The following is a 25,715-nucleotide window of genomic DNA, read 5'->3' as shown; positions in this document are numbered from 1 at the left end:
CCTGGTTCTGCTGGAGGCTTCGTCCTGTTAAAAGGGAGTTTATTCTTCCCAGCTGTCGCCAAAGCGCTTGCTCATAAAGAGTCATGCGATTGCTGGGGTTTCCTCTGTATTATTGTAGTGTCTTTACCTTAACATATAAAGCGCCTTGAGGCAGCTGTTGTTGTGATTTGGTGCTATATAAATACAATAAAATTTAAATTGAGCTCTCCAAAAATAGACAATAGAAAACTGGGAAAATATTGACTGGTCTGATGAGTTTTGATTCCAGCTGTGATATTCGGATGGGAGGGTCTCAATTTGGATTCATTAGCATGGAAGACTGGATCCATCCCACCTTGAACCACTGGTTCGGGTTGATGGCGGTGGTGTTTTGGAGTTGGGGATATTTTCTTAGCACATTTTGGGCCTTTTAGTACCGACTGAGTGTTTTTGCTGACCACGTCCATCCCTTTATGACCACAGTGTATCAGTCTACTAAATGGATTTATCTTTGGATAGATCCTAGGTAGCCATTTTCTAATGTTTCCCTGTTTATGCTAAGCTAAGCTGTAGCTTTATTTTTACCAGAGAAATGTAGAAGATGAATTGAACTTCTGTCTTTCTGTGAAATGTCTTTTAAAAATGGGCTGACTGTCTAGTCACCACATTTTAATTCCAACCTTATGAATTGCACATGGGCTGTTGACTACGCTGCTCTTTTTGCGTATCATTTCGTTTCAGTTTCTCGAGGTCTCGCAACCCTTAATTGAAAAAGCAAACTAAGCCATTTGATCAGTTTCCCTATCACATCATCGCCCTCGCCATTCTTCCTTCGACTGGATGCTTTGGGAGGCAATAAAGCGAAAAAGCTCAGAAGAGCCTTAAAACTTGGTTTTAAGCGGTTTGCATAATAGCTGTAAATGTGTTGATTTATGCCGCTCCACTCTGATTTCACATACACTCTCTGGAGTTATGAAGGACTTGGTGACTCAGCTGCTTGCTGATATCAGATGCTCTTCATTTTGATGCTCTGTATGAAAAAAACCACACAGACGCAGGCATTTGGGTGCAATTAGACAACAAAGAATATTGCATAACGGCTGTTATTTAGGAAAGCGGCTGCCTGCGTGTTCATTTTCCATAGGTTTAGTCTCTTGGAAGTGATCCCATTCATATTTCCAGCAGACTTTTTCCATATGGCATATACATTAGGTTTCCATGTGGCTGAGGAAGAATGTCCTACCCATTCGTTCTTATTCGAGATGGTATAGGAAGCTTTTGAGCTACTCTCTCTCGAAACGGCTGGTCCTTGTCAGCGCCCGGTATATGAAAAAACGGACTAAAATAGCTCAGTTTCAAACTGCAGTCTTCCCTGACCCAGCTGCTGGCACAGATATTCCCTTCAGTATAAAGAACGGAGAACAGTCCTATTAGTATGCAAGGTGCCGTCACAGCTTCTGAGGTCTGATAGGGGATCAGAGGATCGGCTCCTTTTACAGTCTGCTGAATGCTTCACGTGGCTTTTTAAGGAAAGTTGCACGGGAGGACTCCCCCTCTCCTCCACCCCCACCTCGGACACGCGCACGTTTACACCCCAGTCACTTTGTTCAGCGATGTTTGAAATTTAGTTTGGGACGCTCATCGAGGTCAATCAATGTTTCGCTGAGTGGATTCACCTCCAGAGTTTCTCAATCTTATTTATCACGCTGTTTTTCCACCAGCCGTGAGATTGATTAGGCAGACTGGAAGCCACACACATTTGGCTTTGTTTCCCAAATAGTAGGTCACCCAATTAAATGTTCCCTGGCTTTGTGTTTTGTGTTGTTTGTAGGGATAAATTAACAATAGAGCACTTCCTTTTTTTTCTTTCTGTTTTTTTGGGCTGGAGAGGAATGTGCTGGTTCAATGGGTGTTTGTTGCCCTGGACTCAAGTCCGCTTAAACTAAAACTTAGAAATGTGATTGATTTCATTCAATAGTACTTTTGTAATGATTATTCGATCAGGTTTTCAAAGAAAAATGTAACAAAAAAACAAAGATTCAGATGAAATATGAAGATTTGCTTCTTTTAATGGTTTTATCTGATAACAATTTGAATATCTTTGCTTCTGGAAAACAACTCTTTTGTGTATTCCAGCAGTTTAAAGGCGTCGTGTCATCCTCAGCTCCATATTTTTCTTCTCTGACTCTACGATAATAGCTTTGCATGATTTATAGTTCAAAACAACCCTATTAATCCCATACAGGATCTTGGTGTAGCCCCTTAATGCATCCTTTGTCTGAAACAAGCTGTTCACTTCCTCTCATTTCAGTAAGCTTTCCTCTGATTGGCTGCTCCTCGCAGACAGCCATAGCAATGAAGGCTAGATGTGCATGTTAGGCATATCGGCTCTGCTTGAAACACAGCATTTACATCGATTTAAAGGACTTTGGGTTCAGAGTGATTACTTGTGCACATGCTGCGTTCATTATATAAAACACGGCCATTTACTTATGCTTGCTTGGCATTTCATTACGTACCCCTTGCCGATACTCAATTGGACCCCTTTTACATTCAGAACTGCCATAATGCTTCGAGGGACAGATTCAACAACGTGCTGAAAGTTTTCCTCAGAGATTTTGGTTCATATAGATGTAGATTTGTCAGCTGCACATACATAATTAGAATCTTCTGTTCCACTTCATCCCAAAGGTGCAATATTGGATTGAGATCTCTTGACTGTCGAGGTCATTTGCGTACAGTGAACTCGTTGTCATGATCAAAAAAACAGTTTGAGAGTCTTTGAGCTGTGTGACATAGCTGAAGGCAGCAATCGGAAAATGGGTACACTGTCGTCATAAAGGGACTGACATGATCAGCAACAACAGTCGGGCAGGACATGGTGGTTAAATTATGGTCATTTGGTTCTAAGGGGCCCAAAGTGTGCCAGGGAAGTAACCCACACACCGTTACACCACCAGTAGCATGAACTGCTGATACAAAACAGGATGGATCCATGCTTCATGTCAGTGACGCCACCTTCTGTTCCTACCTGGTGTGGTCTTCTGCTGCTGTAGTCCATCTGCTTTAAGGTTCTACATGTTGTTCATTCAGAGATGCTCTTCTGCATACCTCGATTGGAACAAGCGGTTATCTGAGCTACTGTTCCCTTCCTATCAGCTTGAACCAGTATGGTCATTCGCCTTTGATCTCTGATCTCCCAGACAGCTGCTGGATATTTTCCCTTTTTCAGATCATTCTCTGTAAACCCTGGAGATCATCACTTTTCTTTGATCTTCAGCAGGTCATCTTGACTGTGTCTACATGTTTAATGCGTTGATTAGATTTTTGCATTAATGAGCAGTTGAGCGGATGCACCTACCAAAGTGACCGTAACTATATATTAATGATGGAAAATAAGAGCTCAATAGGTCAATTTTAAGTTGAGAAAACAAACTTAAGCATATAAAATCATGTGTGTTAATATTTGCATAGATTTGATAAAAATGTAGCACTTTTTTGCCACTAGTACTGTGATAATATCTGCAGTACTGCACTGTAGCAGACACACAAACACGCCGTATGTCTGCAGCCACAACACTGAACCCATAAACACCATTTTCAAATAATCCTGTAAACCTCCACTGTGTCATTTTCACAGATTATAGATTTTTGCGTTTTAAGTAGAGCGCTTTGTAACCTGATTTCACATTGCACTTCCATACCAACCAACAGATTATAACAGTGTTATTTAATCATAGTCATCTTACCTAAAGCCATAGCTTGGTTTCGTACTGTGTTTTTTCAGTTGTATATTACTTTTTCGGTTGTATATTAAACCCATTTATAATGCAGATAATGAGATTGTGCACTCGGCTGTGAGACAAACTGTCTTGGTCCTAATGGTGCTACAGTTCGCCGAGCGCTTGGTTGACCCATTTAGATGTTAACGCTCAATACTGCAGCACTCTTTGTTGTAGAGTTTGGTTTAAAAGTAGCTGCAATACGTGTGCATCTTCACAATGAAGCTGCAAAAGCTTTTAATTCTTATAAAAGGTGCATGAGCAATTATTTTATAAAAAATAAATAAGAAAAACTTGTATTTGTTTTACGCAGACAGACTGAGCTTGTTATTGTCTTTGTAATCATTTAGTCTGTTGATTATTTTCTCAATCAATTGATGCTTTTTCTACTCCCACAATTAGAAAATAGCAGAACTGCACTTCAGCCTCTAGCAATGTTCCTAACAAAAGGGTGTTATCTGACCAAAGCCAAACATATTCAGTCACTAGCATAATTGAATAATTTTACTTGCATTTGGAAGGCTAAACCTTGGGAATTTTGGCATTTTTACTTAGATAAATGATGATTCGTTTGGTGTCTAGCAGGCATGCAGTGCTTGTGAAAATTTAATAGAAATGTCACTATTAAAAATAATTAGATCAACACAGTTTGGGTTTGCCCCTGATGGTATTTTGTGCCAGGCAAAAGGCAATCTTCATCATAATGTTATAATATTTGCTGATGAGCTGATGTCAGTCAACAATGTTAAGATGACAATAATAATAATACATGTTATTTATTTTTAGGTGTTTTTGGGAACACCACCTTCTCGAGATTCTCAAAAATCTCAATAAAATGAACAAAACAGTTACGATACAATTTACAATTTAAATTACAATATATATTACAGTATATAATAGTTACCTGATGATGGTCAGTTGGGAGGAAACCAGTTAAATAAATGTATTAACCTCCTAGGACCTGGCGTCCGTATATGTGGACATCACATTTTGGGTTATTTAGACCAGCGGTCCCCAACCCCCGGGCCTCGGACCGGTACCGGTCTGTGAGTCGTTTGGCTGCGAGAGTTGAGGCTCAGGTGTGAAATGTATGGTTTTCAGGGTTTTTATCGGTTTTCAGAGTTATTTTGTTATCGTTTTTATCGTTAACTCGGTTTTCCTGGGTCTTTTCACGTGTGTTATGAATAAATATTCTTTTTTTCGGTACCGGTACTAGTTTTATTTTGTTGTATTTATCCGCGACACCTTAAAGGCCGGTCCGTGAAAATATTGTTGAGCATAAACCGGTCCGTGGCGCAAAAAAGGTTGGGGACCGCTGATTTAGACTAAAATACTCAATTCTGCTCTACAAGGGCCTGATATCCACTTACGAGGACATTATACTGCTACTATTCTATCAAAATTTTAAACGAATATCCTCATATGTGGCTCTTGTTTTTCTTAAAAACGAAAATAACGTAAAAAAAAAAATCTGATAATTCTTTGTTTTTACATTCATCGGGCCCCAATATGCCCAAATATCAAAGAGAAATTAAAAATGCATGCCGTGGAAGAGTTTGGGTCTTAGGAGGTTAATGGTAAATGAGACAATGTGCAGGAGAATGTTATGAAATTTAGTGTAAATTTGGATCAAAGAAGAGGAGAATTGTTAAAGGTGTAGTTGTAAAGCTGGTGGAAACCAGACTGGAATTCTTTGTAGCGATTATTGTCAGACAAAAGTGAGCGTGAACTGTTCTCTTGTGCGTCTCATCAGTATCTGGGATCAAGTTTCATCGTTTTTCATCGACTGTATATTTTCTCAGTCGAAATCCTTGCTGATGCTCATGTTTTTCATGTTCAAGCTTCAAGTCATTAGCACTAAATTACCGTAATTGTCGGGCTATAAGCCGCTACTTTTTGCACAAGCTTTGAACCCTGCGGCTTTTAGTCAGGTGCGGCTTTTCTATGGATTGTGCATGATTTTTGTCATATCGTAAGACGATTTGTTTTGTTTGTTCCGCTGTTGTACGGCACTACGTTGCCTGGCGGAAGGATCGGGGTTCAAGAGTGGTATGTTAGTCACATGTCCGTCCGCCAGGCAACGTAGTGCCGTACGAAGTAGCGCGAAAAACAAACTTCAAAGTAGCGCTACGCATTCAGCGGGAGGCGTGGATGATGAGCGGCGATAAACTTGCGAAAAGCAAGTTATGCTCAACTCCACCGGTGGATTCTGACAGCGTGGAAAAGTGTGAAAGCATCCACGATCACCAACGGATTTTGAAGGGCTGGACTGCTGCATGATGGAGAGGAGGACACCGCCACGGCCCTTCTGAGGGTGTTCGACTCCGACACTGACAACGAGGATTTCTTTGGTTTTGAAAGTGACAACGAAGGAGAGAAGCGGAGAGTGGATGACGAAGCCATCCTGAGCCTGTTTGTATCCGACACTGGAGGAGAGGACTTTGGTGGTTTTAGTGCGCAGGAAGAAGAGAAAGATGGTGGTGAATGACTGACTTTTCTTCTTGTTAAAGCCGTGTCACTGCACCTGAGCCTAAAAGGTAGTCCGAATCTATTTTCTGGTGTGCTGTAGGTTATTGTTATATACTACATTTGCAAGTATGTACCCATAACTTGTTTTTCAAAATATTAATAAAAGGGGTGTGTCTCCAAACAGCCATCTCTTTCCTGACAATTCCCTTTGTGCATATTCTCTTACATATGATAAGTCAACATTGAAACACCTGCGGCTTTTAGTCAGGTGCGGCTAATGTATGTACAAAACAGGATTTTCCCCTGATTTTAGCTTGTGCGGCTAATATTCAGGTGCGCTTTGTAGTCCGGGAAATACGGTATATCATTTCAGGTGCTCAAACTAAAGCAGACACATTTTTCTCAGAGATGCTTTCTTCCATTCTAAGTAGGTCTTATCACACTGATTTGGGTTTAAGGGGTCATCTTTCTGCTGATTTTAATTACTAACGTAAAGCTGTAACAGTGCGGTGTAATGTCGCAATGACAGCTGTGATTGGCAATGCCAGTCGCAGAGAAACTTGTGTATCTCTGTTCGGCAATTGCATTTAAAGTAGGATTGCTGAGAGGAGATCCAGACTGTGACTGACCTTTTATATAGCCATTGGCATGGACCATCGCTTCCTCCCAGTTTGCTGATAGGTTGATGGTGCAAGTTTTGGTATTTTGGAAATTGCAGTGAGGAACATTTGTGATGCTGGTGAAACTAAAGCGATTTTTAAAAATATTTTATAAGTTTATGCTCAAACCAGCCTGAGAGGGGAAAGGCAACTGGATACAAGTTTACCCAGGGTGTCTTTTTTCTTGTCTGGCTTCACTTATCCCGACATCAACATCAATCAGACTAAGGTGGTTATCAGCTGGATGAGTCAACTCAAGGTTTACCGATCTAGCTATGAGCACATGCAAAAACCGGTGATAGATACGCCCGCCTGCAGCAGAGTGGCTGATTTTAAAAACTTAGATCACAAAGTATGAGCTGAGAGCAACATTTTTTTAGCTGCTGTAATTAATGAAATTAAGCTCATTTAAGTTAACAAGATTTTTTTTCTCCCCCCCTTTCTCACTGTCCCTCTCCCCTTCTGTTTTTCTTTTCCTTCCTCTTTCTTTCTCCCTTTCCTACCCCTCACTCATGTCTGTCCCGTCTGTGACATCTGAAAATAAAATATAATAAATAATAAAAACAAAGGTCGATCAAATGGACCAATACAGCAATGCCACGATGATCCATTTGGCAAAGTAAATCCATTGGGTATCCTTGTTGGTCTTCAGACAACAATTCTGATAGGTAAAGAACCAAATGGGACAGGCAAAAAAAAAAAAGGTTAACAGATGTATCAGTGTCACAGCTCTGCCACTAAGACATGAGATTCTGATGGATTACAATTGAAATTGCATTTAATTCATGTGTAGACATGCATACGACAGTTTGTTTATTTTTTAAAAGCCTGAGAAAAAGTGAAGAATAAATATAAAAACATGATTCAAACATAGATTTTGTGCAAGGTTCATGTAATGTAAGGTCACAAAGTAAAAATCAAATAAGCTCTCTTTGTTTGTATCATATTTTAATGCTTATGGAGGAAAAACCTAAACCTAAAGAATGCTAAAGAAAGAATATATATAAAAGTACATATTTATATTATTACTGCTTTTTTGTGTTTGTATTGAGGAGAGAACACCTGAGCCAGGCTACCAGTAAGCTCCTAGTTCGGCTTCATAGTCCAGAGAGGTATGCTATAAAGCCAGATTAATGGTTTAGCCAGCTGTGTCGAGCTTAAAGTAAGTTTTTCATGACATGAAAGCGGCTTTCTTTTTACCTGGCAAAATCACCATGGTAACTTATGATGAACACATAACCTCAGGGTACGTTTCAAGTTTCAGGTAAAATCATCTGGAAGCGATTCATTTATTTCCAGCATGTTTGAAGCACAATATAATTTATTTGCTGGGCAAATATGTTTTACATCCGCAAGCCTTTTAACTGCTACAACACAGAACACACACCAAGAATACCTGTTCAGTAGGGCTGCACGATTAATCGTTAGAAAATCGCGATCTCGATTCATACTTATGCGCGATCTCATTTCCAAATGACAACGATTTTTTTTAAAAAAAGAAAAAAGACGACGACGACGATTGTACCGCATTTTGATCCGGGACGTACTCTGCATGAAAACAAGCGCTCACTCTTCCTGCTCAACAAATGACAAGGGCGGAGCCTTATACCACGTGATACAGAAGCTGTGCCGTGTGATGCTAATATTAGCAGGGAAAAAACAACGGAGAGCACGTCAGGGATGACGAGAAAGTGACAGGAGAAAATCCGTTCCGGTCAACCACCCAAACACCAATAATGGGAACCTTATACAGCGCTTCCCTATACACGTCGAACTCAAAGAAATTACGGAGGCTATCACTTATCACCTGACCAAAGATATGGCTCCCATCAACACTGTGCAAAACGAGGGATTTAGGAAAATGATCAACACCCTAGACAAACGCTACACAGTGCCGTCCCGCAACTATTTTTCTATTGTTGCACTACCTGCTCTATACACGCAGCGTCGAGCAACGGTGGAGATGGAATTTCAAGCAGTACAACATTTTGCGCCAAAGACAAAATGTGAGACATTTGTTGTTTTTATGTTTATTTATTGTTTTTATGTTCAGTCTCAACTGTTACGAAGTTGATGTGCAGTTAATAAGTGCAATAAATATTTATACTGGAAAAGAAAATCGTGAGAGAATCGTGATCTCAATTCTAAGCCAAAAAAATCGTGATTCTCATTTTATGCAAAATCGTGCAGCCCTACTGTTCAGTCAATAAAATAATTTCCCTTTGATCTGCTGACAAACTAACATATCATATCCCCGTCTTCTCTATCAGGCTATGGAACTGTAAGCTTTAATGTTTAAATGTATCCAGTTTAAAGTTTCAAAGCTTTAACGTGCAGCCATCATGTTAGAAACAAACAGCAGCGTTGGGAGCGCACGCAGCCTTAAAATAATTAACTCAGATTTAAAATATTAATTGTTCTGTAGGCTAAATGGCCAGATAGATTATTTTCTGCAGCATTAATGTCTTATTTGCAACAGTTTTGCTTTTAACTTTTACATGTTTTATGCTGTTATATTCACCATTTTATCGTCATCATCTGATAGGACCTCTAAATGGAGGGGGTGGCACTCACGGGGATCATTTTGTGGGGCAGAAAGATATGGATAATGCCTGAAATGCTCCATTTTTATGCGAGCACCCAAAAAACAGAGAGCCTGGCTTAACAGAGAACGTTGCTAACCACCGTCATACTGTCCTACTGTTAGCCATCTAACACAAAGAAAGCCTGGCTGTGTTGAACTTGTGTTTTTCTTAAGGCGTATTTTGATTATCCTGCATCACCTGGAAACTGTCACAGTGACATGAGCCACAGTAAGCCATGTGGATTTGAAGGCACCAAAACACTGATTTAATCCTCCGAGAGGAACGTGCAAGTTTTTGTAAAATATGACCCAGACTTCATCTTCACTCACACCACAACAGTAAATCACCTGACCTCCGAGGAGCTGTTTCTATGGATGACAAGGCCCAAAGTAACACAACTGTGTTAGCTGCTTTTTATGTAACCGTACAGCACATCAACTCCAGTGTGCGTCGTCTCGTGTGTCACCACTGCACTCGAGTCACAGAGCTAAACATTGATTTTTTTTCTTCTAAAAATAAAAACCTGTCAATCTTTTAAAACCCAGAAGGTCACTTACCACAAACTCCTAACCGTCCGAGTGAAAATAACTGATTATAATGTATTTCATTTTGATTTCTTATTCTATTATTCTTATTATTCTATTTATTTTCAATATTCTGCTTCAGTTTATACAAGCTGAACCGAAATATTAAATAGATTTATCAGTTTTTTACTTTGGTTATTACTGAGATTGTGATTATTAAACATATCTACTCACTGTCTGTGGGGAAAAAGAGGATTTCCTTGAACTTTTTTATTATCATTCAACTATGAAAAAAATAATTACTAAAAGCTTAGGTTATGATTAAAGTTTGAATTATTTTCAGGCCTTGGAAATGACCTAAGAACAGCTTTAAGGTTTAAACAAATGTGTTGGTTTTTCAGAGATACAGTTCTATGAAAAAAGCATTTTCTGCTTCCTGATTTGGTTCAGGACTTGACTTGGTTTTTTGCATATTTGTCACGCTTACATGTTTTAGATCATCAAAGAAATTTTAATATTAGACAAAGATTACCTGAGCACAATGCAGTTTCCTAATGATGATTGAATTTATGAATGGAAAAAAGCTATGCAGCCCTACCTGGACCTATGTGAACAGGTAATTATTAAATCATAGATTAACTGTGAACGATCAAGTTGTTTGGAAGGCTGATTTCAGTTTATCAGGCCTGATTACTGCCAGCACAGCTGAATCAAGAAATCACTTAAATATAACCTGTCTGACAAAGTGAAGCAGCTATTAGTCTGGATGTAAACCATCCAGTGAACCACAGTGAGAACCATTAAACACAAATGGAGTAATTTGGAACAGCAAGAAACCTTTCCAAAAGTGGCCAGCCTATCAAAATTCCTTCAATTACTGGAAGAGCTGTCAATATTAAGGGAACCATGAGTTCGTATCTCTGCCCGAAGTCCTGAAGGAGAATATCTGAACATCAGTTTGTGCCTCGAAGCTCAAGAGCACTCAAAGCACCCCAGTAAGTCCACCTCTGATCGCTCAACAAACTGAAGGTTTTGGAGTGGCCTGGTCAAAGTACAGCCTTAAATCTGACTTAGATGCTTTGGCACGACTTTAAACGGGCTGCTCGTGCTGGAAAAGCTTCTAATGTGGCTGAATTAAAACAGTACTGCAAAGACAAGTGGAACTAAATTCCTCCACAGCGATGTGAAAGACTCATTAACAGTTATCACAAATGCTTGACTGCAGTTCTCACTGCCAAGGGTGGAACAACCGGTTATTAGGGTTTAGCAGGCAATTGCCTTTTCACAAATCATACTTTTTTTTGCACTGTATTCACATTAGATAATACTTTTTATTGAAGCTGGCTTAGAAATTCGAGCTATATTTCTGCATATTGGAGGTACAAACTACCACTGAAGGAGTGCGTCCAGTTTTAAAGATGTGGCTCTGCTCTTCATCCATGATTTTTAACTCTGCCCTGCACGTAACGATCCTGCCCTCGTTCTGTCGTCTCCGTGTCCCGTCCGGCACGGGCGGAGTGGTGTTGAAAGATCAGGGCTAACACTTAGCTTGGATGCAGAGAAGGAAAGAAGAGGAAGGGGAGCAGTGAGAGAGGGAGAGTTTGGAGTAGGGGGGGGAATTATCCTGCCAGCTTTATTTTTCATCCTGTAGAATTTTATATGGGAGCTGGCGAGGTTTATTCATACTGAGCGGCTGTTTTTCACTGTATGCTTGTGTCAGAGCTGATCGTGCTGACCTCGCCGCTGACTAACACGAGCCGAAGTCTTCTCTCTCTCTCTAAAACTCAGCTTTCTTTTCAGTTTCACAGCTTAAGATCTGAAATGGTTCCTCTCGCGCTTCACCAGCTGCTGCTCCACTTTTGAAGTCAGCGAAGTCTCTTTCACCGGATTGGCTGTTAGCTCTGAACACAAGGCAGATTATCCCGTTGTCATGGCTACAGCAAACAGGAAATACCCCGAGGCAGGTAACGCCGCAGGCTCGTCCCAGTGTGGAGCTTGTCGCTTGCGGGGAAACTTGGCTCATTACTGTTGCGTCCTCTTCCCATCTGCTCCCACGGCGTCTCTTCAGCAGCCGAAGCATAAACGCTGTCTGGATAAAGATGCTTTGTCCCAAACAACCCCCGAAAGCCAAGGTCGACCCTAAACTTCTTATCTGCGGCTTCTAAGGTTCGGTGCTTAACATGCCTTAGTGGCAAAAAATATCCATGGGAACGCTGCTGCTTTGTGCCGACGTTTTTTACCTCACAGTGTATTGTGCCGATCTACTTTGATCACAAAAATATCAGCAGATGCTCCATTATTTTCAGCCGTCATGGGAGACTTTTCTCTCTTTCTCTGCAGGTTCCTGTTCATTACATATGCCGAGCTGCAAGGACTCGGTACCAAAACGTACTTCCCTTCTCTCTAATCCCCCCTTCAGCGAAGGTGCAGCGCTGCGAGCTTTTGTACAGTCCCTTTGATGGCGGCTGATGACTGTTGAGTGGCTTTCCGAGAGCTCTGGCCTTTAAGCGGCTTGAGCTGGGTTTTGTCTGCAGCTATTAAACTGAAGAAAGAGAGGAGAGGGGCCCAGTGGTGGGAGGGAGTGAGACTTTTCTTCGTGCCCGGTCCATATTCCCCCTAGTGCGCCCCATCTGTCTGTGGCAATAATGTTGACGAGGGCAGGTTCGTGGCTTCTGGTATGTAAACCTTGCCACTGGGAGCTGTGCGTTATACCTCAGTGGCGGTGCCAATTTCACTCTTTGCTTTTTCTGAACATAGCAGCAAAATCGCCCCTTTTCTTTTCTGTATTTCTTTCTCTCTGCCTTTTGCTTCACATCATTGGTTAAAAAGTGCAAAGAAATCAAGTATATGTAGCTTCGGCAAGCTTTTCTTACCCGTTATGAACTTCACGAAAGACAAAGAAAGAAAAATGTGACTACATTCATATCTAATCCACTTGTTCTGCGTTCAAACTTTTGTAGCCTTGATCATAAACACCCACAGCTGCCAGCCTTTTCACACTGAGAGCCTTAAAAGCCCTGACACGGTTTCCTGAATCACTCTGAGCGATGCTGTCCTGTATTTACATAAAACTATAAGCCATGTTAGTTCAGATATAGTTCAGGGAGATCCTTCTCTCTGTGTTTCTTTTCTGTATTCTCTCGTCTCATTGGTTTAAAGTGGGTGAGACTGAGTTGAGAAAAGGTGGCGTCACATGCTACACGTTTTAGCCGTCGGTGTAGCGAGAAAAAGCCAATGTTTCAGTATTTTATTATTTTTCTCTTACTAAAGGTGACCTGTTGTAGTTTTCATCTACTCTAATGGTGATGGATGCCTATAATAAGCTTATCCTGCATGACATACTGAGGTCAGGGTGTGAGGAAGTGATAGGCCGCTCCTTAAGAAAGCTTGTTTCCACCACTGTAAATATACTTGTGAAAATTAAATCGTTCTCAGACGTCAGAATTAGCAAGACAGAATTTTATGTTAATACCTGAATTTTTGACTATAGATAGTTTTAGATTTTTCTTTTGAACGGGTGAAAACATAATAACAAAAACATGGCTCTGAACGCTCCATTTAAGACATTTTTTTCTGCTCTTTGATCTGCGTGATGTCAGCTAGAGTGGATATTCCTAATATGCTGTGACTGTAAGAGAAGAAGCCCCGCCCACTTGCTGTTTGCAAGGGTCAGCTAATCAGAAGGCATTTGGCTTAAAGAGGGGGAGGAGCTAAAGAAGCTTGTTTTTATATAGAGGACAAACTGGGGGCCTTAATCAAGACCCAGTATTCAATTCAGTTCAGTTTTCGTCTATAGCATTTGAATCACAACAAGAGTCGCCTCAAGGCACTTTTTCTGTAAGTTAAAGACAGAGAAACCCCAACAATCAGACGACCCCTTATGAACAAGCACTTTGGCAACAGTGGGAAGGAAAAACTCCCTTTTAACAGGAAGACACCTCTAGCAGAACCAGGCTCAGGGCTATAAGATAACTCTTTTAATTCTGAATCATGGAAACTGCTCTAGTAGAGTCAAAAAATACATTTATAAAGCTGGAAATTCCATCAATACACTAATGACAACCCTTTTTTTTTTTTTTATCATCACTAAGATGCTGTACAGTCATGTCACAAAGGAAGGTTTCACAGACCTATTAAAGTTTTTCTTCTTTAAAACGCTCATTGTTTATTGAGTTTGGGGACATTCATTTATGTTCCGCTCTCTTCAGGTCCCATCGGCACTTTTCAATCAGTTTGAGGTCTGGGCTTTGACTGGGTCGTTGCAGCACCTTGATTCTTTTCTGACTGTAGATTTGCTGCTGTGCTTGGGATCACTGTCCTGTTGTATGATCAAATTTGGGCTTTAGCTGTGGCAGAGATGGCCTCACATTTGACTCTCTTGGAAGTTTTCTAATTGTGCTGTTTTTGCACTTACTCTGAGTATTGCGCAGTTTGACATATGGGTGAATTTGCTGGGAAGATTGTGTCATTTTATTAACACACCTGAATGCACCAGACTAACAAGCTGCCACAACCTTAGCTTTTAAAGAGGCGCTCACACTTACTGATGAGAGTTTAAAGAGTTTATAAAGAGAAAGATGGGTAAATCGAACAACTTGGAAAGTTTTGTAAAAGCTTGCAGAATCAGAATCAGAATCAGAAAGGGGGTTTATTGCCAAATGTTGAGCAGGTTTACAACATTAGGAAATTGCTGCGGTGCTTCAGTGCAAACATAGTGTCATAAATAGCACTTAAATAGTGTCATAAATAGCACTTAAATAGACATGAAAAAATAAAAGTAGGGATAAGAATTAAAAGTGCTACGTAGAAAGATATGTGCATGAGCTATACATGAGATATATACATGAGAATAAGAATTAAGAGTGCTACGTAGAAAGATATATACAGGGTTAAACGGGTTGCAGGGTTAAACGCATCCTGTTTTATACACCGAGATAATTTTCTAATATTTTTCTTCTCCCAGGCCGTCTTTGAGGAGAACGTACTGCAGCACAGGGGTGCAGTTGGCTTTGCAGGAGCAGAAACAGGCCATTGTTGTTGCTTTCTGTTGCACTGTCTATACGGTGAGCTCTTTGATGCCCTCGTGTGGCCGAATGAGGAAGTGAAGAATGATTAAAACCTCTGAAGAGATGCTTTGGGAATGAAATCCTCTTTTGGAAGCTGGCTCCAGACATTACAGATTATCAGAAAAGTTATTTTGCTCTCCCTAATGTCCCTTGATTGCCATCATTGGGTTTTTATCCTCAGTGCAGCCAGACCCTAAATATGGAGCCCTCCTTCCCATTCAAACAGCCAGCTCCTCCCTGCCTGCTTGTTTGCTCCCCCTGTTGGGCATTAATTGCACTACTGTGGCTCCCTTACCCCCTGTAATCCCCCCCCACCCCCGCTACACACTGGGACATTACCATTTGGTGAGACTGACTGGCTTTGGTGAGGGAGCTGATGGGGGGCCAGCAGGGGGTACTCCTGCGCTCGAGGCTTCCTTTCGCATCGCCCGAGCTGCTAGATCTCTTTGTTATCGTTCAACGCCCACGTGTTGTTGCTGGAGAAACGGGAGATTGGCACAATCCCTGGATCTGCACGGATAAGCGGGTTTGAGCTTTTGACCTTGCAGGAAATTGAGACGTACACCTCGTACGCCAGTGCGATTATTATATTTAAAGTCCACACAGGTGATTAAAGGTTAATCTGACGGGATGCAAGAATGCAAGTCGATTGATGCTTCTTTAAAAGGAAAAAATATATAATTCAAGGAAGGTTTTCGCTCCTCTAAACCTTCCCAGACAGAAATAATGGCTGCGGCAGTACACTCATCTCAGCAGCAGGTGTCACCACCAAGCTGTCAGCGGCCGATGCGAGGGCCAACATTTATCTGTCAATAACCCAGTAATCAGAGACTTGAGAAAGTTCGAGGGGTATGTGTTTGAATTTATTTTTATTTCTTTAATGGATTGCTGCTGCTTAACTAACCCTCAGTAACGGTGGCTTTAAGTCACATAAGAGCTAATGCAGATGACTAAAACAGGCCTGGGTCCTGAGGCATGGCGCATCCTCGAGAAGGTCACGACCTCTGAGCTCCCGCATTAACCAAAGAGTTTTTGCTCCTTTTTTAAAGAACGAGCTCGTCGCTTTACGGTGATGATTAACCGGCACGTTGCGTGCTAATTGGCTGCTTACATGCCGTTCAGCTCTTTTCAGCAGAACAGAGGAAAAGGAGGGTGACAGTTTGCCGTCCTTTGTCACAAAGCCAAGCCGCCTTTTTGAACATGCCCCACTTTGCCCCCTTTGTCAGTCAGATAACCTCATGAATATTTCACTCCTCTGATCTGACGGCTGGGTGAAGGGGAGTGTGAGAATGAGGGGGGGGGGGAGCTGAAGCTGACTTGAAAGACTCATAATCTTCAGCGTGGCGTGGTTTGCGTCAGAGTAATGACCTGTGTGGCGTTTTAATGTGTGTGTGTGTGTCAGCATGTCATGTTGAAATCAAAGCAGCCGTCTGTGTGTTACTCTTTCTCTCTGTGACCTTCAGTGGACGAATGCGTTGTCGCCTTCCCCTGCATTTTTTTGCTGAGGAAGCTTCAGAAAGCGACCTGGAAGAAATCACAGCACAACCTTATTACACGTGCGGGGAGACACAGTCACCTTGCTGTGCAGGCCGGCCTTGTTTTGTTTGTTACAGCCTAAGCGTAGCCTCTGGCTACACCACTGGGTAAAAGGTAAACGCTAATGAGGCGAGTTGAAGGAAACACTTGTAACCTGTGAATGCACCCTGACGAGGGCCGGCAGAGGGAGGCAGGAAATGAAGGTGATCTTGACGTGGCCTTTTTCCCCTTTTGTGAAGTGGCTCCAGAGCCCGTTGGCTCGCTCAGAAATACTCAAGTGTGTCTTGAGTGGTCTTGCTTTGAGTTCAGGAAATGGCATCGACCTACTCCTATATTCATCACCAGCACGTCATATATGGCAGTGCGCACATGTGGTAATGATATGCAAGCGTGGCCCCTTTAAGAGCCCAATGTCCTTTTTTGAGAATGAGCCCAGAGTCGGAGCTCTGCGTGTGCTGACCGTGGCCTCTCGGTTGGTCACCGGAGGGGAGGACGGGGGGGGGGTGCTGCAGCAGAGAAATGGCTAACTGAGTTTACCCCCCACCCCCCAAACGGCAGCCTGGCCACGCCGCATGCCCTTATCTACCATTGGAATGCAACAGCTGTGCGGGGGAGCGGCAGAGTGGGCTGGCTGAAACCCCCCTGCCAGACCCCCACACAGCTTCTCTCTCTCTTTCTCTCTCTCTCTCCCCCCTCCCCTCCACCTCCAAGCGACGCTGGGCTCCTGAAAGGCAGCTCAACTAAAAAGTGAGCTAGACACAGTGAGAGGCTGGCAGGGCTGCTGCACATTCAAAATAGAGGGAGAGGGAGGGAAGAGGGAGGGAGAGAGAGAGCTAGTGAGGCAGTGAGAGAGAGAGAGAGAGAGAGAAGGAGAGTCAGGGACAGGCAGTGCTGAAAAGGAGAGCACAAAGAGAAGGAAAGTGGAGCAGGGGAGGGGAACAGGAGGCTGGGTGAAGGGAGAGGGAAAGACAAAAGAAGGAGAGGGGAGACATAGCAGGGTGAACGGAGGGGACTGAGCAAATGGCTATGGAGGAGACGGCGGGGGGAGCCAGGAAAGCCACCAAGAGCAAACTGTTTGAGTTCCTGGTCCATGGAGTGGTGAGTGGCGCTGTCCGTCATTCCCGTGAAGGGAGCTGGGCTCTGGCATGCATGTATGTGTGTGTGTGTGTGTGTGTATATGTGTGTGTCTGTGTGTGTGTATGAGTCGGTGCAGCAGCAGCAGCAGCGGCGGTCTGTGTGTGAGAGATAGCTGGGTAAAGCTGGCCATGTGAAGGTTATTTCCAGCCCCCTGTGAGGAGATGGCTTGAGAGAGCGAGAAGTGGAGCAGCGTGGATGGATGGATGGGGCTGTAGCAGGAGGAGGATGTGGAGAAGAGGGTTTCTTACCCCCCTAATAAAAAATAAATAAATAAAAAAAAGGAGAGAGAGCGAGAGAAAAGAAATAGAAGCTCAGCAGCAGCAGTAGAAGCGAAAAGCAGCCAGCTCCCCCTTTGGCTAACAGAGGCGCTCACTGAGCATGCTTCCCTGGGAGTAACAGACAGAAAAAGGGGGGGAAATGACGAGTCCGCTCAAAACAGCGAAGCCGGAGCAGCCTTCCAGGCGGCGTGAAACAATTTGAACCTGTGAGGTCACGAGACAAACCGATGTAGTATCGTAGACGGAGCCGAGGCAGGCGGCCATGCCGGAAATGATGCGGGGGTACAATCAGCCCATTCATGCAAAAGCTAGCATGAAATGTCAAGTGAAGTGTTGCTCATGGTTTAGAGGTTAAGCAACTATTGCCATTAACCACACGCAGCACACAAAGTCTGCTTCAGTAGTGGTTTGTTTTGGTGAGGAGACGAATGCATTTCGAGGGTTGAGAGCGGTGAAAAAACAAATCTGTAAGCGTCACTTTGTAGTTAGAACTTTGATTCGAGTGTGGATACAGTTTGTGCCAGTGACTCGACCTTTTAAATCTACCTGTCATCAATTCTTGTTCCAGTTAAGCAGCTAACACTGATGTATCTGTTGATATCGGCCTTTTAGGGGAATAAGGTGGCTTTTACAGATAGCATTATCTGACCTTTATCTCGTTGTGCCGCATCCACCCTGCGCTGAAGTGTTCAGAAATAGCGCAGTGAAGCGCTCAAAGACTTCCAAACAAAAGATTTCTGTGGTTTACTGACCCATAAGAGAAAAAATAGCAACAATAAAAATGAATGAACCAAGAAAAAATTTGTATCGGTGCAGAATTTCACAGGAAAACGACCGACCATGACTTCCCAAAGCGCGAGGCATCGTTTTCTTATGAATTCGACTCATGTTGTGGTGATTAAAATCAGTAAATCATCAAACCATGTTACAATTGTGCTGTCCGCCTAATAGTATCAGCTTTTGTCATTTTTTCTCATACGGTCAACAGAAGACGACCGGAAACGAGGCGAAAGATTAGCTACAAACATGCAGCCAAACTGTAGCTGTGACATACACAAAAATAAAAATGACAGCAAAGAGAGAAAAAGAATCATTTTTAATCATCTCGCCATCTCTTACATTCCTCTCAGGACGTCACAACCCATAGTTTGCAGAGTGTCTAACTCTGGAGCTGCGTTGTGGTTTTAACTTCCTGAAAAAGATGAATTAAGCTTCACCTTTACTCAGATTCTGAAACGGGGCACAGCTTTTTAAGAAGGTGACAAGACTTTGTGATAGTTCATGTTCATCTCAAGAGTGTTTTTACATTTTCTAATCATAATCTTTACGTTGTTGAGAAAGTGGAGAACTCGCAGACTTTTCACTAAAGAAATCACCAAAATTAGCCCGACTGTGAGTTGGAGAAACCCCGACAGATGAAATGATGCTTGACTTTTAATAGCTGTACAGTTTAATACTTGATAACTAGAGCACGAGTGAGGACCCAGGATTGCTTGAGGTGCATGCATGTGGAAAAGAGGTGACTGGGTCACTGTGATGCTACTCTGCTGCATGTGCTGCTGCTGGACGAACTCTGCATTGGCGCCACTCCTTCCTTTAAACTCTTCACTGTGGAGCACCCTGTGTGCCCTTCACGTGGGTCTAGTGTTACCTGGAGGCCTCTGGTGATTTGTAGTAAATGGGCCGGTTGTCTGTGATTTAAAAGTATTTAGATATTTGAGTCTTTTACTCGAGAAAAGCTTTAAAATGAATGTTTGGATGACGTGAGTGCGCTGAGAAACATTTTGAGGCTTTCCAGACAATATTTGTCTTCATGTTTGGGGATTTGAGTAAATAGGGACTTTTTAAGTGTGTGTTCAGTTAGGGTCTGTTCGTGGACCACAAGCAGACTCGAAACTCGTGTCACACCAATGAGTGCTTGTCCACAGACGCAGGCACGTGTGGTGGGAAGCTGGACTGTTCGTCATGTCTGTAGGCAAAGTTGATCAGAAGTGTTTATATGCTCCTTAAAGACGAGCTGGGGTGCCATCGTCCTAAATATCTGCATCATCATCCAGCTGAACTGACTCTCACCTCTTCCAAAGCCTCAAGTACACTGGGAAGGTCAAAATGACTCGATAAAGCATGTTTGTGAAACCCTTTTAAGTCCTGGGTTTTAGACCTGACTCCATTTTAATCAGGACAGGTGTCAGGTTTAGCGACATGGCGAGATTTATACACGAAACAAGATGAGGTATTGTCTTTTTGACAGGAGCGGTCATTAGAGGGGCTGCGGAGCCGAAGCCCTGCGCCCGGAGACCGACTTTAGGAAACAATGGACCAGGTGATTGATGAGCCAGATGAGTGTGTCCTCTCAACAGACCAATTAACCTTGATGAGGCTCTGGCTGCTCCAAGCCAAATATTTCCCTCTGCTTTTTCCCCCGCCTCCCATACCTCTCCTCTCCTCTGCTCTTTCTCTTCCCCCACATTATGAGATGGAAAAGTCTTGTTTTAATACTTGTGGCAGGTTCCTCGACGTGTGTACTGCAGAATGGAGAAATATTTACACTACCGGATTGGGGGGGTGGATGAGGAGGGGGAGATGATTCGGCACAGTTTGTGAGCTTGTGGCGAGCGGTGACGTTCCCTTTCCTTTCATGGTCGAATAAAGCAAAGACACACGTGCGCAGATGGATTTACATGCAAAAAACACAGACACACACATAAATACTGTGGATGCAGTCATAGCTGCGGTTCCCGAAGGTCGCAGCAGCAGCAGCAGGCTTTGGCTGAGCTTCGGTTCGAGGACTGATGGGTGGGCTGAAGTCCCTTCCTCCTCTCCTCTCATTGTCTCCCTCACCTCCCTTCTGCTGTGCGACTTCTGTTGCTCGTGAAAGTCGGCGAGGAAGCCTTCGAGCCCTCTCTGTGGGAAAACCCCGATAAACAAAAAACATAATATGACACAGTGTAGGCTCGGGCGTCGGTGGATTCACAGCGTATTTGTGTAACTGAGAGCGAATGTAAACTTCAGTTTCTCTCACAGCTGGGTTGCCTTCATTGTTCCCTTCATAGAAATTTACACAAATAAAATGTTTAAGCTCAGTTACCTCGAGTGGAAGACGAGTGGGGTTCGGGTTAGGCTGTTTGGGGTGTGAGATATCGGCGTGCCTCCACGCTGTGATGCGGCAGAGGTGAAAGTCATTTCCTCTGTGGTGCCACGGTATTGAAAAGCAAAATAAAAACATTTTAAAAAATCTAATTCAACAACTACTTGACTTTCCAAACACAATGTCCAGGTAACCCAAGAAAAAATCCGCAGACCTTGATTTTCACTGAAATTTCTCTCTATCAGGAAGTTTAATGGTTTTCAGCGCGCAGCCTGAAAAGATCTTTTCAATGGGTGGTTATTAATATCTGCAAAATGTCAGCACATAAAGCCATTTGCATGGTTGGAAAACCTCTAAAAGTGAACGAGAGCGTCTTTCGGTGCAGTTTTTGGTGAGCCGACTCTTTAGGCTACGAGAGGTCGAGCATCCTGTTTCACTGTTAACGGGTGAGAAACCAAATAAAACGTCCCGGTTAGCTTTTCTCCTGACAACTGAAAACTGTTGATGGATAAAATAATCAGCTAGTAGGTCTTAACTGATAGAAGCATGTGTAATTAATATTTATTTATTTTTTACACCGGATGGCCTTCAAACCGAGGCTCTTTGACTTGACCACTACACTCCAGAGTTAGTCTATCTTGGCTAATCCAGCTAATTCAAAATCTGACAAATTAGCCTGCCCCTGAAGTGTAATCCTGCTTTATGTAACCAAAATAATGTCCTGAAGATTGTGTTTCAGGAATCAATCAGAGATGATACAATACAGAAGTATCTGTTAACACATTTGCTCAGATGTCCGCTTTTAAGTCTCTGAGGTCTGAAGCTTGGATTATACTCAGTTGCAGACACGGACAGCTGGAGACCCGACACGGTCCAAAAAACAGGCAGGAATAAAAATCCTGATCAGAATCAGAATCAGAATACTTTATTGATCCCTGGGGGAAATTATTTTTTGTTACAGTGCTCCATTTTAAACCAACATTAAGACAAGACAGACAATACGCTAACTAAGAATAGTACAATATATACATATATATACATACATACATAAGTCACTTATAAATAAATATTTGGAAAAGAAACATGTGTAGTTGTAGCAGCAAACAGTGTGTTAAGTGGATGCGTTGTACAGGGAGATGGCCACAGGCAGGAATGATTTCCTGTGTCGTTCAGTGGTGCTTTTCGGTAATCTCAGTCTCTCACTGAACGAGCTCCTGTGACTGACCAACATGTCATGGAGTGGGTGGGAGGTGTTATCCAACATTGTCTTTATCTTGGACAGCATCCGCCTCTCCGACACCACCTTGAGGGAGTCCAGCTCCATCCCCACAACATTGCTGGCCTTACGGATCAGTTTATTAAGTCTGTTGGCATCTGCGACCCTCAGCCTGCTCCCCCAGCATGCAACAGCATAGAGGATCGCACTGGCCACAACAGACTCATAGAAAATCCTCAGCATTTTCTGGCAGATGTTGAAGGACCTCAGTCGCCTCAAAAAATAGAGACGACTCTGGCCCTTCCTGTAAAGTGCTGTGGTGTTTTTAGCCCAGTCCAGTTTATTGTCAATGTGTACTCCAAGGTATTTATAGTCCTCCACAATGTCAACACTGACCCCCTGGATTGAAACAGGGGTCAAGTGTTTCCTGGTCTTCCTGAAGTCCACGATCAGTTCCTTGGTCTTTGCCACGTTGAGCTGCAGATGATTCTGCTCACACCACGTGACAAAGGAGTCGACCACAGCCCGGTACTCTGTCTCATCATCCCTGCTGATGCATCCAACCACCGCAGAGTCATCAGAAAACTTCTGAAGATGGCAGGTCTCTGTGCAGTGGCTGAAGTCTGTGGTGTAGAGGGTGAAGAGGAAGGGGGAGAGGACAGTCCCCTGTGGTGCCCCTGTGTTGCTAATCACCTTGTCAGACACACACTGTGGGAGACGTACATATTGTGGTCTTCCTGTCAGGTAATCAACAATCCAGGACACCAGAGAAGCATCCACCTGCATCGCTGCTAACTTATCACCCAGGAGGGTCGGCCTGATGGTGTTGAAAGCACTGGAAAAGTCAAAAAACATGACCCTCACAGTGCTCGCCGGCTGGTCCAGATGGGTGTAGACACGATTGAGCAGGTAGATGATGGCGTCCTCTGTTCCGAGACGAGGCTGATAAGCGAACTGAAGGGGATCCAGATGTGGTCTTACTATGGGTCGCAGCTGGTCCAGGATGAGCCTTTCCAGGGTCTTCATGATGTGGGAGGTCAGTGCCACGGGCCTGTAATCCTGGGGGCCACTGGGACGAGGCGTCTTTGGTACAGGGACGAGGCATGATGTCTTCCACATCACCGGGACCCTCTGCAGACTCAGACTCAGCATAAACAGTTTATGAAAGACTCCACACAGCTGGGGGGCACAGGCCTTGAGGAGTCTTTTGTCCTGTCTCCCTCCCCTCACCTCCACCCGGCCGTGGTAGACAGTTCCCCCTGCCCGTGGTCGAGTCTGGTTCTGCCTGAGGTTTCTTCCTGTAAAAAAGGAGTTTTTCCTCCCCGCCATCACCAAGTGCTTGCTCATAGGGGCTTGTGTGATTGTTGGGGTTATCTCTATAGGTCCTAACCTTGCAAAATAAAGCACCTGGAGGCGACTGCTGTTGTGATTTGGTGCTGTGTAAATCAAATTGAATCGGTTTACACTTCAGTGAATCTCTGTGGGCGACATGTTGAAGGTGACATGTGAACACAAAAAGGAAAAGAGTTCGGATTTGATGTTAATAATCGTGTGTGCGACGATGTTTGCTCGCCCGGTAAAGAGGAGATGGTGTACGTATAAAAATGCATTTAGTACTGCCGTTATAGTAAGATTAATGTGTGCTTATATGCGGTGCAACAACAAAAACTAGTAAAATGCTGTGACTTTCTTTCCCTCCTGGCTCCTGGCTCTTTGTTGTGGTCAGTATTTTACATGGATATTTAGGGTTTGAGTCATCTTAAATGACCTCAGAGGGTTTACACATCTATATTTGTTGCACCAGGGTTCGAACCCAGACCATGCATGTCGTTCCACACCTGCTCACTACCTGCTTACCTGCCTCCTCTCTGCACCGCTCTGTCAAAGAAAGAGTGAAAAATGGCAAGAATTTAAAAAAATATGTTATAGTTGAGCTATTTTTTGCAGAAACATTCAAAATATATATATATATTTTTTACGTAAAATTGTCAAAATGAAATGCAAAACATTAGAATGCGGTGATTATAAGTGGATAAATTCAATAAATACTCGCCACCCCAACGGGCTAATTTAAAAAGAAAATCATGGTGGGAAACGTTTTTAAAATAGAAAAATGTCACAACAGCACATATAAATGTCTTGCTGCTGTTTGAGTGACGTCTTGAAGGTTAAAAATAATTGCTTAAAAAGCCCAAACGCAATAAATATGCTCCACATAAACACCAAAATCAAAGAACCGCTCAGCGTCCTGCGCCTGCCCTCCATCTGCCGGGGCCCTCTGAAAGTATTAAAGTACTTACAGTAACTACAGCACAGACGAGATGACTGATAACCCTCCCGCGGGGAGCGAATCAAACACATGACGGAGATGAGATAGTCGGCGAGGAGGACAAATGTGATCAAGTGTGTCGCTTCGTGTAAACACCAGACTGTAAGCAGAGTTTTAGCAGCTGATCTGAAATCTTCAAACGGGCTAATGACAATCTGAACGACAGCCGCTCTCACTGCCCTCCACGCCGCTAAACTAAATAAAACAGGAACCTGCAAATGCTCTTTAATTCGGCTCGGAAAGGGTTTGATAAATCCAGTCACATACTCGTTTGAGTACATTTGCAAGCAATAACGTAAAAATGGTCATTTTAGGGTTAGACTTGAGGTTTTTCTGTCCATGCTTTTGGGTTTGTTGCAGACGAAACTAAGCTAAGAGAAATTCAGAAAAATATTCATCAGTTGGATAAAAAAAATGTGTCCGCAAGGTGACTAAATGAAAAGTGAAAACATGCTAGATGCTGAAATTAAAGCACAGTTAATAAAAATGACTCAAGCTGTTAATCAGCTATGCCGGAGAATGAATTATCCGCCAATCGATTAATCAGTTCCTGCAGCTTTATTCACCTTTAATCACCTTTTGTAAACACGAACGACATTAAAATAAAAGCACGCTCTGTAAGCGCTTCAAAACATATAGCAGCACATAACATGAAAGATGGGGAATTTGTTCTAAAGCAAGTCTTAAGGAAGCAGCCTCATCCTCAGATTTTAGCAGGTTTCAGAGCTCCAATCGAAGCCTTTCAGGGACCGTGCATGTAACAACCCACAGATTCATATGTTTAGTACGGTGTGGGATAAGTTTGGCCTCTTCAAATCCCTCCAGCCTTCCCAGAGATGCCAACACACTTCTCAGATATCCATCCACATGGCAGATTCGATTGCTGGCTGGCTGGCTGGCAGAGCTCCGGGCAGAGTGCTGGAGTCAGTTCAGCAGGTCAGATTATAGAGCGCAGCTCATTGTGAGTGTGTGTGTACATTATCCAGCGATGGTTTTGTGTATCTGTTATCTGGATGGCTCACATTCTCCAGACGGAGTTGTAGCAGCAGCAGCAGCAGCAGCAGCTC

At 43.1% G+C, this 25,715-nt stretch overlaps 1 protein-coding gene across 5 annotated transcripts in view; it reads left to right on the top strand.

Moving 5' to 3' along the window:
- The window catches only part of smarcd3b (SWI/SNF related BAF chromatin remodeling complex subunit D3b), a 63,865-nt gene that overhangs the window by 4,511 nt on the left and 33,639 nt on the right, over positions 1-25,715 (top strand). For 3 of the 5 annotated variants that reach the window (XM_085286905.1, XM_085286902.1, XM_085286901.1), the window contains exon 1: positions 17,345-17,698. The exons of 1 other annotated variant lie outside the window; for it this stretch is intronic. In XM_085286905.1, the coding sequence (XP_085143031.1) occupies positions 17,621-17,698 (78 nt within the window). In that variant the 5' untranslated portion in view covers positions 17,345-17,620. Of the gene's footprint in view, positions 1-17,344; positions 17,699-25,715 lie in introns of those variants that run through there. One more of the 5 variants, XM_085286904.1, reaches the window with a different exon arrangement.

Source organism: Mchenga conophoros, linkage group LG9 (genome assembly GCF_057382185.1).
Source record: "Mchenga conophoros isolate Kocher_MC1m ecotype Shallow Benthic linkage group LG9, M_conophoros_male_GT1.1, whole genome shotgun sequence".
NCBI classification, from domain to species: Eukaryota; Metazoa; Chordata; class Actinopteri; order Cichliformes; family Cichlidae; genus Mchenga; species Mchenga conophoros.
This window is presented reverse-complemented; position numbering and strand designations above follow the sequence as displayed.